The following is a 16,137-nucleotide window of genomic DNA, read 5'->3' as shown; positions in this document are numbered from 1 at the left end:
CACACACGCACAATATGTTATAAAAACAATACACGAAAATATTTTTATATGCCTCTGCATTGCCACATCGATTAGCCGAAGAAGGGGCGGGGGGAGAAACCGGTCATATCGATTAGCATTTGATTTGTCTTTCACAATAATGCATAATCATCACAACCCGAATACCCCCAATACTTTTGCCGATGCACCGACAAAGTGATTGTTCGTCGCATTTTATAGGCTTACCATTAACACAAGCTAATAAAAAATGGTATAAATCAATAATACACGATTGTATAAAAATAATAAAACGTAATACATAATACAAAGCCAAAATATAAACATAAATTGTGCGGGGAATTGATATGCATAAATGTCTCCTCTGCGTATACTTAATATTACCGAAAAATTACCTGCATAAAAGATAGACATTTTTTTACTGAAAACAACATTTCCCAAGTACTCTTCATATTGTATCATTAAATTTGAAGCATATATTCGTATTTTTCTATTTATTTCTTAATCTGTAAAATACTTGCAGGCAACATATTTTCTCCCTATGCAAACGCCTCAAACATATTAAAAATTTTTTGATACAAAGAATCGAATGATAACTAAACTAACGTCATCTATCACACTTCCCAATTTGGTATTTAAATAAAATTTTTAATAAATATGAATATATTTACATGACTCACTGAAGGTCGACCAAACATAAAATTTGTTTAATTAATAGAATTCAAAACTAAATTAATGAAAATTTAATTTAAAACGGTCTGATATTAAATATATGCGCCAAAGACCAATAAGTTCGATACATATTGAAAATATTTTAAACATATTCAACATTTTAGTAGAATTATCAAAGTGCTTTATAACTTTATTGCCTAATTAATAACAATTTATTAGGCAGCTTGAAAAGCGGCTTAAAATCATTTTTCATTGCTGCCTTAAAAACTTGCTGAATTAATCGTTTTTATTAGTTCCAACACAATCTATACAAGTACTTGACACCTCTTAAAAAAACATCACGAATATAATGCCAAATTAAATAACGCCAATAATAAAGCACATGCCAATCAACAAGTTTCTTGGCCAACTTTTGTCTGCATTATCAGATTGAAGCGTCTCGAAATGTTGAAGACAGACAGATGACATGCAAATTGATAGCATAAATCTTGACAGCTAGTTTCGATTGAGGAAGAGAAAGAGTGGCTAGCTATCAACTTTATCTAATTTGATTAATACTATATAGTTGAAAGAACCTAAATACCAAATGATTGATGTGTTCAATTTGAAACGAGTTAGGAAAGGTTGAGAGCGAATCGGAGATGTCTCTCTTTACTAGTTGAAATCACCTTCTAAAAGATTTCAATTAAATCATCTTAACAATTTACTTAGAAAATATGCATTATCATTTCACATTATCCCAAAATAATTAAACAAAATAAACTCTCAAATTTTGATTAGAAATATGCAAAATATATTTGATATGCTTTTATAATAAATTACAATAAACTACAATGGCGATGGGCGATGCGATTAAAATTGAACTCGATGGGAGATATGCAGCAGTTGCCCTGCATGTAGTTGGCCACCTTATTTGAAGGTCTTGGCTGGCACGTACCTCTTCAGAGGCTGGTTGACACCGAAGTTGACACCCGAAGTCACAGTTGAGCTCTGGAGACCAGATTGCTGCACAAACGATCCCTGTTGCTGCACATTCTGGCTCACAATGGGAGTGGTCTGAACAATGGTCTGAGTCTGAGGCTGCTGGACAATGGTCTGGGTCTGGACTTGCTGGGGCACAATGCTGCCCAGGTTGAGGGAGCCACCCGAGAAACTGGTGATGGGAGCAACACCCTCATCGGAAATGTGTGTGGCACCGCCGAGAGCATCGTATTGAGCCTGGATCTCCTGCTGGGCGCGCTGAGCCTCCTCGGTGGTCTTGTACTTGATGAAGTAGACTTCGGGCTTGTGTACCTTCGATTCGGTTTGGCTGAGCTGCAGATGCTGTTGGATTTCGGTGATGTCGGGCTTCTTGGACAGCACATAGATGACGGTCTTCTCTTCGTTGCTGGCCTGGGCACGCTTCAGAGCAGCAGCAGTGTGCTTCAGGTTCTGTGTGGGCGCCTTGATGAACACAATGCGATAGTTCTTGCGAATGGGCAGATTGTCGAGCTGAGGAGCATCGCGGGTGATCTCCTCGGTGTCATCGGGAGCAGAGTGAATGTAAATATCCTTGGTCACGATGGCAGGACGCTGCACATACTGCGACTGCACAAACTGCTGCTGTGGCTGCTGAATGGTCTGAACGAACTGTTGCTGAGGCTGCTGAATGGTCTGCACGAACTGCTGCTGAGGCTGCTGAATCACCTGTGGCTGCTGTGGTGCCTGGTAGATGATCTGCTGCTGGGGCTGCTGAGGCTGCGACTGAACCTGGAGCTGCACTTGAGGCTCAACGGTGTTCACAACAGTCTGCACGGGTGGCGACACTGTCTGGATGACCTGCTGCTGAGGCTGCTGCTGGGCAGGCACATTGTATATTCCACTTGTCGAGACGGGAGTCTGGGGACGCAGATTGCCAGTCTGGATGACGGGCGCCACTTGTTGCTGCTTGTTGTAGTTGTAGCCCTGTGGGGCAGCTGCGGCGAGCACAGCGCACGAGAGGCACTGCAAAAGTGAAACGAATAGTTAATACCACAAAGAGAGCGAACGCGGAGCCTTTGGCCTTACCACTAGAACGGCGAATTGTTTCATTTTTTTGGGGATAGACGCTGTACACTTCTACTTCGAACGGACCGAGCAGTTTGAAGTCAACTGATGCTGCCAGAGTGCGATATCAATGTTTTTATAAGATTGTCCGGGCATTGGGAATGCCATTTCGTTTTCCCAATGAGATTTTTGGGCGCTGGCATACATAAAATTATCAATATAAACCTATTGTCGCAGCAGCAACACAGCAACAGCAACAGCAGCTGTAACATCCAGCAGCTGCCGTTTGGTTGCCAAATCACGGAACCATATTCGTAAATATTCACATTACGGATGCATCGCATAGTCCGTTATATAACATGGCCCACCTACCAAAATGGCCAAAATATCGACTTGAAAATATTCAAATTTAAATTCGAATTCACATAAGAGCATAATAATTCAACGCCGAGTCGGTATAAATGCAAAATATTATTAGTTAATGCGCCATATCGATTGGATCAAAACGTAAAAGATGGGTAACATCTTCACACACACAAGGCCCAGTTTAAAAGAAAGTCATTTCTTATGCATATGCAGCTGCGATGAAATCGATATTAGAGTCAGCCAGCCAGCCAGCAAAACTCCAACGCTGATCGCCAAATTAGTAGCCCGTTGAGATCTGGGGATCAGATGCCGTGCGACGAACCTCAACCGGTTGCGTATTCCACCAATTCCACCAAAAAAAACTGCATAAATTAATTTCACATCTATTTATCTGCGGTACAACAACCATCATCACATCAAAGGCCAACAAAATGATACAAAAAGCAACATGTAAACAAAGTGTTTGTTGCCAAAGAAAGCAGTTTATGGGTCCATCTGCGATGTCTATGTAGTATTGTGTCTGCTTTTTTACGAGTATGAGGGTTTTTGGTTTTTGCCTACAATTTTTATTTTAGTTTTACACAATTTGAGTGTCGTTAGCTTTCGAAATACATAACAAGAGCTAAGTCAGACTGTCACTGTCTGCCTTGAGCACCATTATGCTAATTATTCTAGTAGACAAAGTGTGGCAAGCTGCTCGGTAATTACAACAATTTTAATTTGCAGGTCGAATAACTTAGAAGTTGCTACAATTTCGCAAAGTCCTTAAACTTATTCGCACAGAACGCTCCTTGGCAGAGTTTAATTTAATCGCTGAAGCGTAAAGAAACTGAACTGCATAAAATTACCTTCTTTGTAATTATTTTACAGCCCACAATTCATCTACATTTGTAACTAAGCAAACCTGCTGCGAATATAAATAGTCAGTTTCTCACCCACAGCAATGCTACAGTAGCGTCTGAAATAGTTGGGATAGTTCAACAGTAGTGAAGATATTAAGCCAAAATTCCATTGCATACTTTGTGGCGTCAGTATAAAATGTGGCAGTGAAGTATTTTTCATAAACTATTTTTATTATTTAAGTGACTTATAACTAGTTTGGACAGTTTCTTATATTTAAAACCTTCGGCTGGGTGGCAAGTACGCGCTAGTCGATGGTGCCTGTGCATCGCCAGTGACGCCAATGGCGCCTCCGCTGCTCTTCGAGGCAAAGTCAAGCACTGGAGCCGAGGAGCCGGCATTGTGATTGCTTGAGCGACCGGGCAGTGAATCGTATTGAGCCTGAATGACACGCTGTGCGTTCTCAGCATCGCTCTGGGTGCGATATTTGACAAAGTGCACCTCGGGCTTGTTGTTCGACTGCAATTTGATTTGGTTCAACTTGTTGGTCAGCTCGCCAACATCGGCCTGCTTGTTGAGCACATAGATGGCCGTGCGATCATCGGAAGCGGATGAGGCCAACTGCAGGGCAGCCTGCTCCAGACCTGTGTTCTCAGGACCCTTGATGAACAGCACACGCAGATTCTTTCGCAACGAATTTGCAATCTGTTCGTTGGCGTGTCCATTGTCGAACTCCTGCTCTGGGGCGCTGTACGTAAAGAACTCCTTGTTGAACTCATTGGCAATGAGAATGGGCTCCGACAGCTGGGCAGAACCCTGCTGCACAAGACCCTCATCCCCAACGGAGCCAGTTGGGCCTATGAGACCACCACGACCATCGCCAGCCTGAGAAGTTGGTGTATAATCATACTGGGCCCTGGCAACGGCAAACAAGCAAATCATCTGAGGATGGTAAGAAGTTGCGTATTCAGTTTGATATCCAGTTAAATAATGTGAGCAGACAACTTACCAGAAAAGCGCGCATTTTGAGCTTGGGTTTGAGTTTCCACACCGAAAGGCTAAAGGTATTGGTTGTATATGCTGTGCAGCTGTTGAGCTTTCTGTGTCTGGCAATTGCAACGCCAGCTGATATTTATATGGATGCGATGCAAGTCGATGCAAGTTGCATCCCAGCAGAGATGCAAATGTGTCGCCAACAATTTCATTGTCTCTATGCGGCGATTGGGCAACTTCGATACCCCAATGTTCCAATTAAAATGCCAATCGGTTTTTTAATTGGATCAAATAGTTTACACTTTCGTAAAGAAAGAAAGAAAAAAATCCCAACGACTGCAACTCATTTTGTAAGGTGGAAAATGTGTAAATATATTCAAATTACGGCTTGCTGTCCAATTTGGTCACTAGATTTGTGGGTTTGTCCATTTGCGGCATCGGTTGACCATTTGTGTAAGATGTCAACTTATGTTCCCCTCGCGACTTTTCTGGCACCATCTAAGAAAACCCGCCGACAACTTTGGTTATGATTTGCATTTTGGGAATTTTACACAACAATTTCTACATACTTGGATGTTGCGTTGTCTTTAAGTAATTTTCTATAATAAAATTTTAAATTTGTTTACTTAATAAATATATTTCTAAAGATGCTAAATAAATTAATAGGAAGAAATTCGATGTGAATTTTAACTACGAATAATTTTTGCAGCTGCCTTAAAGTATGCAATACTTTTTGTTAAAAATATATTGAGGGCAACTGAATTCTTAACAGAATTGGTTCGTTAATATTGTTAAGTGTACTTTTTAATAGTTCAGAGTACACAAGAACTCTATCAAGATGCCTATACAAAAAGTCTTTATTTGTGGAAACATAAAAAAAAGTTGAACAATTGCGATTTGATTAGAGTAATTTCAGTACAAATTTTAAGCCGCTCGACTAAGATCCAAAGATACATTGACACGAATGAAAGTGTGTGGTAGACAAGTTTAACACTTCAAACTAAAATAAGCCAGCGTGTCTGATCAATCTTTAGCTAGCCCAGATTCTAAACTAATTTACATATCAAAACCAGTTTCGACATTTTCGCTTTCACATAAACAGCAGCCACAATTGAATTCTCCTAAATGTTCGATCAAGTTACGCCAATTTGTTTTTTTTTTATCACATTAAATATCTGCCGGCTCTTTAACAAACAAGTGAGCATAAATTATAATTGATAATTAAATATATAATGAGCCACATTTGCGTTGATTATCGGAAAAATCAGTGCTTGCTTGATTTTTGGCCAGTCGGATTGGTCGATAAAGTTAAAGATGAGTCTAAAAACTAGTTTCATTTCCAGTTGTTCAAGTTCAACGTCGCAAATTATAATTTTGATTATTATCACAATGATAACTTTTATTAGGTCCACCGATTTTTTTGCCTATAAAAGCGGCAGCCACTTCGAGCGCGCGGTTTAGTTTTGACAGTATGAAGACTATTTGCGTAAGTCGAAAAAATGTCCATCATACTCTCTGAATGTATCAAGTAATGTAGGAAAATTTGCATTCTACTTTACAGTTGTTTCTGTTGTTCGCCCTGTTGGCTGTGGTCTACGCCGCCCCAGCTCCTGCTCCTGCTCCTGGCCGCAACGATCCCCAGGTGTCGATTCTGAGGTACAACAATGACCAAGATCTGGAGGCGCTGCAGCGGGCAATAATTGCACAATACGAGTCGAAATACAGCGGCCCTACCGTCATCCATACCCCGCGTGTGGCCAATGCTGTTAATCCCCTTGCCGCCAACTTTAACGTTTAATTGCTGTATGACAATAAATTATAAAATTTTTGTGAATTTTTGTTGTGACAACTCGATGGTGATAAGGTGATTCAGTTGAGCTTGTTTCGAATTCGCTTATTTGAGTGCTGCTTTAGTCTTGTTTCAACATTCGTCGCGTTCGCAAGATCCCCCAAAAAAAATCCGAGCTCAGAAAAAATGCGCGATATTTTGTTATTGCTGCTATCGCTTGCTTTGTGCTGCTACCTCACACAGGCACAACGACCAGATCGTGCGCCTCCGCCACCGCCTCCGAGAGGAGATAATCATCATCGTGGGCCACCACCACCACCACAGAGAGTACATCATCATCATTCTCATCATCGGCCTACACGGCAAGATTTTGATGCAATTCAATTTCCCCAGGAACAGGATATTGTGTTTCCCGACCCAAGGCAAGCAGATGAGCTGAGAAGGGAATTCATTTTGTACAAGATACAAGACTTTTTATTTGAAAATATGGAGAATATACCACGCCCCAGACCACCCCCACCAATGGGACCCCATAGACCTGGCCAACCCTTTCCCCCCGCCTCCGAATAGTCGGCGGCACAAGAAGCGCAAGACGAGAACCCGACGTCGTCTGTGCGAACGCAGTGAGTGTGAATGCAAATGCGTAGTGTGAGTGTTGTGTGTATTCATGAATTCTTTCCATCTAAAGAGTATTCGGAGTACATTGAACGCATATTTCCCAATGATACGGCAATTGCTGAAGACGCCAACGATGAAGATTTCGATGGACGCATACTCGCCAAGCCTGGCGAATACCCACATATGGTAATCGACTTTGCCCTTGCCCTTGTGCTGATAAAGCCAACAATATTGTTTTGTTTTGATTTTTGTTTTATGCGTGTTTACACAAAGAAAAAACAAAATGTTGAACCCAGTTCATTTCATTTCGTAGGCAGCGCTTGGCTTTCAGCAAGACTCCGAGAAAATCCAATACAAATGCGGAGGCAGTTTGATAAGTGAGAACTTTGTATTGAGCGCAGCTCATTGCACCGATGAGCAAGGGTGAGTTTTTCCATATTTTTGGGGATTTTCAACTCTATGATTCAATATTTTGTAGCATGGGGCCAAAATGGGTGCGCATTGGCGGACTTAATCTGCTGGTCGATGAGACGAGTGGAACATCCCAAATTATTGGCATTCAAACCATTCACAATTACCCCAGCTACAAAGACACCTCCTACTATCATGATATCGCACTACTCAAATTGGAGCGCAAAGTCAAGTGAGTAATATTAATCATCATCATCGTCATTGTTTGACTAAACTTTACAAGTTGAATCTCCTCGGTTGAAACTTTTTTAATGTGTAATGCACTTCCATACGGGGTGATTGTTCTTTCGCAGATAATACGAATATAATTATGAATGAATTTAATGTTTGCAAAAGTTCAAATGGGGTAATAGATTCGGGTTTGTACTAGATTATTTTCGTCATGACTTGCGCTTATTTTATGGGCATCCGGCAATCTAAAAATATTTCCAGAATATACTACTTTCGCGTAAATAAAAGAGTATTCTTAAGTTCTTAAGTATACTTTCAAAATTCATTTGAAATAAAGGTGCGGTCTTGTATAAACTAAACGTTTTAATAAATTAAGCAAATCCATAAAAAAAAAAGTCCCGCTGTAAGTCGATTCGTGTTATGCGCATCTTTCGCTGTCTGTTTTAAACAAAAACAAAATGTCAGGTTAAAACCCGGTTATAAATTTTGGGTCAACATTTCGCATATAAGTACGTTATTTAAATGTACGACACAATATTGTATGTATTATAATGACAAACGAATTGATACCATCATATTTCAGGCTTACGGAGTTTGTGCGTCCGATAAGACTTTGGGTCACCGAAGAAATACCCACATCAATTGCCTTTGCCATGGGCTACGGGTCGACCAGCTTGACCAAATCGATGACGAATCGCTTGACTCATCTCAATCTGACCATTGTGCCCAACGATGAGTGCAACAGGGATTTGCCCGCCTTCGCAGAGACACCCGACGGCATCATTGCCAGTCAGATTTGTGCCCAGGACTTTATCTTAAGTCGCGACACCTGTCAAGGCGACTCGGGTGGTCCACTTCAATTGAATTTACCCGGAAGACGACGTCGCCATATACATTATCATCTGATCGGGATCACCTCCTATGGTGTCTTCTGTCGCAGCAGCTTCCCAAGTGTGTATACGCGTGTCTTCACCTACTTGGATTGGATCGAGCAAATGACGTGGGGTACGTCGGGTTAATACATTTAAACTACTCATGTCTGAAGAATAAAAATACATCAAATTTTGATACCAAATCTAGAAACATAAGAAACTTAACTTAATCATTTCAATGCAAATAAAGGTTTAAGCAAAAATATAACCGTTGAATGAAGGTTATCTTGGATGGATGGATAGAAGCTAATTTCTTGAGATTACAATTTGTTTTGAAATTCGAGAGTTAAATTGTATTAAATACATATTTTTCATTAGGAATTCTAAAAATCTGGCTCGTCTCTAGAATAGCTTCAATGCTTCAACCTCTTAAGATATTTCGATTTCTTTCTTTGTAAGTATACATATTGAGTAATTAAACTATTACAAGCCATATAGTACCATAACAACACATTACAAGGAAACTCATTAAGGCCTCAGACTCATCAAAAGGTAATGTAATATACAGAGAATATATGTATCTTACTTAGGTAATCTAGAGAAATAATAAAGTCAATTCAAACTGTGTATTTAAAATAATTACAAGTAGACATCGATTTTATATTTAATAGGAATATCAACATTGTATGAAGCTCAAATTATTTGAGAATTTTAAATAATAGAATGAAATCTTCTGGAAAATTTGAAAACAACTTGCATTTAAACATATAGTAATTAAACAAATAAGATTATTATTATCAAATTCCATAAAAAACATTTTCATTTAATATACAATTAGATTACATTTATATTGTTTAAGAGTTGTTATTTTTGTATGTAAGGCAAAAAACGAACATAGATTTTTGGTCAATTTTGCTGAGTATTCTAGCATCGTGGGCAGGAGCTTAGACCTCATTGTTGGCATCCAAAACTTGGCGTCTGAGTTCCTCGTAAGAGGGCTGATTCTGTGAAGAGAGTAGAAGCAGTTAACGATAGGTCTATAAAGAATGCAATAACAACAATTTATATTAAATGCATCGATTTGTGTGTTAATGTTTTTTTTAGCGCTTCAATACTCACGTAGAGCTTTGTCAGCTGTCATCTGGTTTTAATTGTGTTTTGTGAATTAATTAAGTTCAATTATGAGCAGGCAACGTAATGAATTGATTTGATCAAGGCGACAAACTCAATGATAAATTGTAAATTATGTTAGTTATAGAGTTAACATGCAGTTGAGTGTGCTTCAAACGGCTGTCGATTTACTAACCTTCCACAAGTCATCTTCCCAGCTGGGGAACATGCGCTTGAACGAGCGCGGCTCCAAGCCCTGAGAGATGCGCACAATGGTCACGGTGTCCATGGTACGCTCGGTGGGCTCCACCTCGATGTAACGCTGTAAGAGATAATGGAAGTAAGTAAGGAATTTCTTGTGTAGGTTCAGCAATGTCTTACCTTGACCATATCGAAGATCTTGGCGTTCTCCTCTTGGGTGGCGCCCGAGCCAACCCACACGTAGATCTCATCGCCAGCATCCAGCAGCATAACATCGTCAGTATCGAGATCTTCTTGTTGATATTGGGCCACCTCCTCGACCTTGACACGTCCACGGGGTGACAGGCGGCAGTGGAAGAGACGTGGCTCAAGCAATGGCGCCGAGCGATCCTCCAGACTGCGATCATACTGTCCCTCGCCGCTAAGTTCATCCCAGAACTCTTCTGGTTCGGCACCCTCCTCAATGATCTCGACTTCCGAATCGGGCCAATAGTGGGAAAAGCGTTCCTTGGCTGCATCCTTCTCAAACTGAGAGGCACCCAGACCATTCCAGATGAACACCTTGTGTGTCTTGGTGGAAGCCAAAGCAAAGGCGTCGCCCGAAGCCAACGATGAGCTATCGGCTGGCACTTCACTGGCATGAATATCGCTCTCAACGGTGCCGCGAATGCGGAAGAGTTGTGCGCTGATTGGCAGAGCTGTGTACGAAGCCACCAACTTGCCCTTGAAGATCTTGTAGAAGTGACGAGGTTCGTGTCCTTGATGGGTGATCACATAGGGAGCACTGTCTCCAGCATCTGCATGGCTCATAGCCTGCGACAAGCCTTCACTTAAAGCTTGCGCCTTGGCTGCTTTGCCAGCCTTGGCACCCTGCCAGACATAGACAATGGTGCCAGTTTCACCGTTGTTGGCCTCAAAGTTGTAGGTCAGCACATAGGAGGCGAAGCCCAAGAGCGGCGTGTTCTCGGCATAGGGTACGGTGTGAGTGGCCACCTCATTGCTGTTAGGCTGCTGCACGTATTGTGTGATCATCTTGATGGGGTTCTGTCCATGATCGGGCATGAAACCAATTGCGCGACCGCCGCTCTTCTTCAACTTCTGCACCACCGAATCGATTTCATCCGCATCCAGCGATTCGTCGGAGCCAATACTCAAGGCGGAGCGAATGAGACGAGTGTGCGCCATGCCAGCATCGCGCCAGGTGGAGAAGTACTGCTTAAATGGTGCCGACTCGGCGCCCTCAACGATGCGATGTATTTGGGTCCAGGCGGGATATTTCTTGGTGCGCAAGAACTCTTGTGCCTTGGCCATGGCATCGGTCTTCTCCTTCTGTGTGGCGCCACGTCCCACCCAGACAAAGATGCCAGAGCCAGTGTCGAGAATGAAGCAATCGCGTGTATCGAGCATCGATTGGCTCAACGGTTTCTGGCCAATGGTGTCCACCTGCAGTTTACCGCTGGCATCCGACACCTTGTAGAGCGTCACGGCGGCGGCATCGGTGCGCTCAAAGGCGCCATCCTCATCGGCCGAAGACTCCTCGGGCACTTGATCGGGCGAGCCAGAGCCCAGCACATCGAAGAACTGCTGTTTGTCGGCCTCGGTGCTGAAGTCATCGATGATCTGCACACGAGCACGTCCATTGTGATCCTGATCTCTAATCTGGGTGGCGGCGCTGGTTGCCTTCAGCTTCTCAACGCGCTTGGCCTGAGCGCCCACATAGACATAGATATCGTTGCCAGCATCCAGAATGAAGCAATCGCCCTTGTTCATCGAGGACACCGAAAGATTCACCTGGCGCACACGCACATTGCGCTTGCCCTTGACCTGGAACAGACGCTTCTCGCCCTGAGCATTCGTCTCCACATGCTTGAAGCCGGTGCCAACTCCACCCTGCTCATAACGCACACCTACGTAAGGTTTACATGTTAGCTCAAATGTATAAAAGATCTTAATCTTTTAAGATTGACTTACCATTCTTGAAGTAGCCAAGGAACAGCTGCGACTCATGATCCTGCACCTCGCGATGCTGCACTGGGCCACCGTTCAACAGATCATCCAATTGCACGGTGAGAATAGCAGCTGCGCCAGCCTCATCGGTGGAAGTCTCCGAACCCAGCCAGAAGTGAATATCCCAAGTAAGTTTTTTGTCTTTTTGATTTTCAATGGTCTGAAGAAAATATTAATTTCATATATTTCATATTAAAATATATGTATAATTAAAGAGAAATTAATGAATTCGATGTTCCCAAGAACCTGTTTGAATTCAGCCAAATTATTTTCAGAAACATTTTTCAAATGATTAATTATGACACAGCATATACAAGGTGATTTATATCGCGCCTGAGGTTAGTTAATTATAACAGCAACAGTCACACAGGTCCAAATTATATAATTTCTAATTATTCATAACAAAATAATCTTTACATTTTGGTTTTTTAAAGCAAGAATTAAAACCGTAATGGTAAGATTAATTTCTTATAAACATATAGAAATTCTAAAATTAAATTGAAAACTTTAAAGCTAACCGCAGTTTGAAAGCAATTACTTACATTTAGAATAATGAAAGAGTCGCCAGTGAAGAATTTGCCATAATTGTTCTTGGGATATGGCACGGGTTCAAAATTCTGGAAATATGAGAGAAATCATATGTTAAATATATGTCGAATTTGCATTGTTCTATAGGCTCTTTTTTTAATAAGCGTATTCTATTTTGGTATTTCGGCGCCCTGTCAAAACATTTTTCTTAGCGAAATCGAAAGCAATTCCGTATAAACAGAAAGCTTTGTTGCTGCCACCAAGGAGCTAATAAATTTCGCTAATGTTTCTGAGTTAATTAACACGAGCGTTGAAAACGGCATGTGGCACTGTTTACAGTGGGCACTCGCTAAACAAACATCTGCTTTTTTTGTTTTCATGTTGCGTGAATTCAGCGAGTCGAAAGAAATACCAAGAAGACAAATGAAGTCTCCCTCACACTTCGAATATGTATTCATGTGTGTACTCATTTTAGATGGCGCTGGGTTTTGCATGCCAAATGGCACCCGCACAGCTGCTGCCACTTCCACTGCCACTGGGCACCGCTGGATGAGCAACGCATTCGTGCGTGGGCGACGGACGAACTTTCCCCCAAAGAGATGTAAACATGCAGCAACTATTTTTATACTCCATGTTTCTTTCGAGAAATGGGGCAAGTATGAAAAGTGAAATTTTGAACTAAAACTTACCTCGATGCGCCAGATCTCCAGGCCAGGAGTACGGCCGGCATTGGCAAATGCGGGATGCATGACGCGACGACCTGGCTGCTTGCTGTTACCACTCGACGGCTGTATCTGACCGGTTTGCACAGGAAATGCGGGGCGCGTATTAAAGGTGCCGGCTGAGCAAAGAGTTGCCGAAATGGAGATAAACACCAGCAGCCTACAAAGTAAACACAAACAACGTAATAATTTCTGTATTTCCTCGATGTTGTGTGTTTGCCTAACGGGGCAGCGTACAAATAATATTTACAAGAGCAAAGCACATCGAATTGTCAAGTTGATATCCGTCGACAAACACACAATAACGACGCCTTGTACAGGCAAACAGCCGAAATAGCCTTCGTGTCATGAGTCATGACCATAAAAGGTCGTTAAAATAGAGAGCACAAAATGCGTAGAATTTACTTAGCAGATGAATATACTATGCGACATATTCACATATACAATATTTGTGCCTTAACTTACAATTATAATACGATGATTAATGGGTTTATTTGCTGAGCACACTGCGTATGAGTAACTCTTGGGGAAAACTTTTTTGGCACTCGATTTAAATAGTATAATTTGGTGTGAAATTGATCTTGTTTACACTAGTAATAGAGAGCGGCTACTTTAGCCAGTGAACTGTTCGCTTGCATTACCTGCAGATGACTGCCAGATGACTGGCGTCGCCTCGCGTTGCCATTTCGCGTCGTCGTCGGCGGCGCTAACGTCGCTGATGCGGGGTGCTGTGGTTGGGTTGCGGTGTGGGGAGTGCGGTGGCTAGTGGCTGGATGTGAACGCACAGCGGCGCTTTTGTTTATTGTTGTGATGTTTGTAGTATATAACGAAATACTATATATAATAGCTCGTTATTAATTGTTGCTTCTATATTGTGTTTGCCTTTTCTCGACTTTTTGTTTTTATCGTCTCCCAAAGAGAACGCAAGTGACAGCTGCAAACGAGAAGAGAGAGAGAATCAACAAGTTATTAGAATTGTCACAGTGCTCGCAAATAGTTCTTGCCACCCTACTCATAATTGTAAACAAATGCTACACATGTAATATTTGTTTTTATGCGCTATGTATTAAGTTTTATGTTGGCGTAAATCATAAAATGTCACGCACACTCTTGGGCAAATTATTTTTTTGAAAGTAATTAGTTTTTGCGGTATGACAACACGATGATGATGATGATGATATGGGTTGTCTTGTATGATATCACAATTAAAGAGATAGCAAACGCAGATAGTTATGTATGTATATATGCCATATATGGCAAGCCCTTTTCTTTCTTGATAATTTTAAAAACAACTACTCGTATGTGGGTCATCAGCAATACAATAAAAACTATATTTATGATCACGCAGCACAACAACATCAACGTTAATTTGCCATTTTCGTTCACTTTCTGTGCCATTTTCAAGTTCGACTTGTTATTTAGCGTGAAGTCGACTCGCCGATGCGGATGCCTTTTGAATTTTAATTATCATCAACTACAACTACTAATAAATATTTTGTAGGCTACGCACAGAGCTGACAATCTGACAATACTCCGGCTAGATCATCGATCACCATTATTTTGTACTTCGAGAACAAAACAAACAAAAGGTTCTTCAAATTTCCTTATAACACAACGAGTTATTGATGAGTTTACTTTAAAGTTGCTAACTTCGAAATAAATAACACTAAAAATTACTCTGTTTGAATAACATGTCATTAAAAATGTACTAAAGATTCTCATTGCGAAACGATTTTGGAAAACTTTGAAGTCTGCGAATGTGTCAGCATTAACCTTTTGCTATTCAATAATTATTTCATTTTATATTTTGCAATTTATAGTCCTCTAAAGATAGGATCTTAATTAAGTGCTATTCGGCAATTAAATTTGTTTTGCTATACTACAGTTTGTAGTCTACTTCATCTATATATTTTCTGAGAAAAATGAAACATTGTGCATAGAGAAAAAACCATTTATGAATATACTAATGTTATTCCATTTTAATTGCATTAGCAATGCTTTTCTAGAAAATCCAAAAATGTGTGTATACAGATTGTAAGCATATATACTTAAGTAGTCTCTGTTGTATTTATTCTATTTACTGACCAACAACTAAACAAATATAATCCTGAAGGTTGTCACCCGAGATAAGCTTGACTCTAAAGAATTGATAAGCTCAATCGGCACTTAATTCAATTAAATAGGCACATACTTTATCGATCACTACCTACCTACATATGTAAATATTATAGTATAATTTTTATTGTCTTGTCTAACCCAATTAACCCAATTTGGAAACGTTTTTTAAGGCTTGCATAACTTATCAGTTGGTTTATGAGTTTATAATGATATCGCACTTAATTGCCTTCAATAAGAACTGATTCAATTGTAAACACTGATCAAATCAACGCGATGACGTTCAAGAAAGCCACAGCAATAAAACAAAATATACACAGCAAACACAAACATACACACACTATGTTATGTATGCAAATCAGTCACGACTTACGGTTTTGGATCTGATCAATCTGAACTGCTCGCTTCCAGGTTGGGAGAGTGACTGAGGTATGATCGAGACAACACAGTTTGTGACACTGAACGAAACTCGTCGATCGCCGTCGTCTTTATAAATGGCCGCTCAGCGTCAAAGTCGAGCTCTCTGTTTATGTGGCTTAGACTACGCTCTCTAGACTTGGATCGATTGCGTCGCAAGTACCGATGATTGATAAGACCCCAAAACTGAAGCGATAAGCCGGGAGAGACAAGAAAAAATCCC

At 40.9% G+C, this 16,137-nt stretch overlaps 5 protein-coding genes across 6 annotated transcripts; 2 read left to right on the top strand and 3 right to left on the bottom strand.

Moving 5' to 3' along the window:
* Positions 1 to 1,488: 1,488 nt before the first annotated feature.
* Positions 1,489 to 2,827, bottom strand: LOC133838346 (bromodomain-containing protein DDB_G0280777). The gene is made up of 2 exons (XM_062269418.1): positions 2,716 to 2,827; positions 1,489 to 2,652 (listed from the first exon to the last, which is right to left on the bottom strand). Exons 1-2 carry the CDS (start codon positions 2,737 to 2,739, stop codon positions 1,579 to 1,581), a joined length of 1,098 nt encoding a protein of 365 aa, XP_062125402.1. The 5' UTR covers positions 2,740 to 2,827; the 3' UTR covers positions 1,489 to 1,578.
* A 1,285-nt stretch (positions 2,828 to 4,112) lies between these two features.
* LOC133838885 (uncharacterized) lies at positions 4,113 to 5,052 on the bottom strand. The gene is made up of 2 exons (XM_062270134.1): positions 4,910 to 5,052; positions 4,113 to 4,842 (listed from the first exon to the last, which is right to left on the bottom strand). The coding sequence occupies exons 1-2, from the start codon at positions 4,922 to 4,924 to the stop codon at positions 4,177 to 4,179; spliced, it is 681 nt and encodes a 226-aa protein (XP_062126118.1). The 5' UTR covers positions 4,925 to 5,052; the 3' UTR covers positions 4,113 to 4,176.
* Positions 5,053 to 6,227: 1,175 nt separating this feature from the next.
* LOC133837390 (uncharacterized) lies at positions 6,228 to 6,742 on the top strand. Its single transcript, XM_062268134.1, has 2 exons — positions 6,228 to 6,379; positions 6,455 to 6,742. Exons 1-2 carry the CDS (start codon positions 6,365 to 6,367, stop codon positions 6,689 to 6,691), a joined length of 252 nt encoding a protein of 83 aa, XP_062124118.1. The 5' UTR covers positions 6,228 to 6,364; the 3' UTR covers positions 6,692 to 6,742.
* Positions 6,743 to 6,756: 14 nt separating this feature from the next.
* On the top strand, positions 6,757 to 9,082 carry LOC133837387 (serine protease snake). The gene is given in 7 exon segments (XM_062268131.1): positions 6,757 to 7,009; positions 7,076 to 7,228; positions 7,230 to 7,305; positions 7,371 to 7,486; positions 7,614 to 7,723; positions 7,779 to 7,943; positions 8,526 to 9,082. Coding segments are annotated over 7 exon segments (1,197 nt in total). The 5' UTR covers positions 6,757 to 6,868; the 3' UTR covers positions 8,962 to 9,082.
* A 520-nt stretch (positions 9,083 to 9,602) lies between these two features.
* LOC133837383 (gelsolin) lies at positions 9,603 to 15,979 on the bottom strand. 2 transcript variants are annotated; one of them, XM_062268126.1, is made up of 8 exons: positions 15,871 to 15,979; positions 14,024 to 14,316; positions 13,350 to 13,542; positions 12,675 to 12,749; positions 12,097 to 12,292; positions 10,306 to 12,032; positions 10,121 to 10,246; positions 9,603 to 9,818 (listed from the first exon to the last, which is right to left on the bottom strand). In XM_062268126.1, exons 2-8 carry the CDS (start codon positions 14,065 to 14,067, stop codon positions 9,759 to 9,761), a joined length of 2,421 nt encoding a protein of 806 aa, XP_062124110.1. In that variant the 5' UTR covers positions 14,068 to 14,316; positions 15,871 to 15,979; the 3' UTR covers positions 9,603 to 9,758. The 2 variants fall into 2 exon arrangements, with proteins under 2 accessions (XP_062124110.1, XP_062124111.1); XM_062268127.1 differs by lacking the exons at positions 14,024 to 14,316; positions 15,871 to 15,979 and adding an exon at positions 13,848 to 14,017.
* Positions 15,980 to 16,137: the final 158 nt, after the last annotated feature.

Source organism: Drosophila sulfurigaster, chromosome 2R (assembly GCF_023558435.1).
Source record: "Drosophila sulfurigaster albostrigata strain 15112-1811.04 chromosome 2R, ASM2355843v2, whole genome shotgun sequence".
Classification (NCBI taxonomy): Eukaryota; Metazoa; Arthropoda; class Insecta; order Diptera; family Drosophilidae; genus Drosophila; species Drosophila sulfurigaster.
Note: the sequence above shows the minus strand (reverse complement) of the source record. Positions and strands in the feature narration are given on the sequence as shown.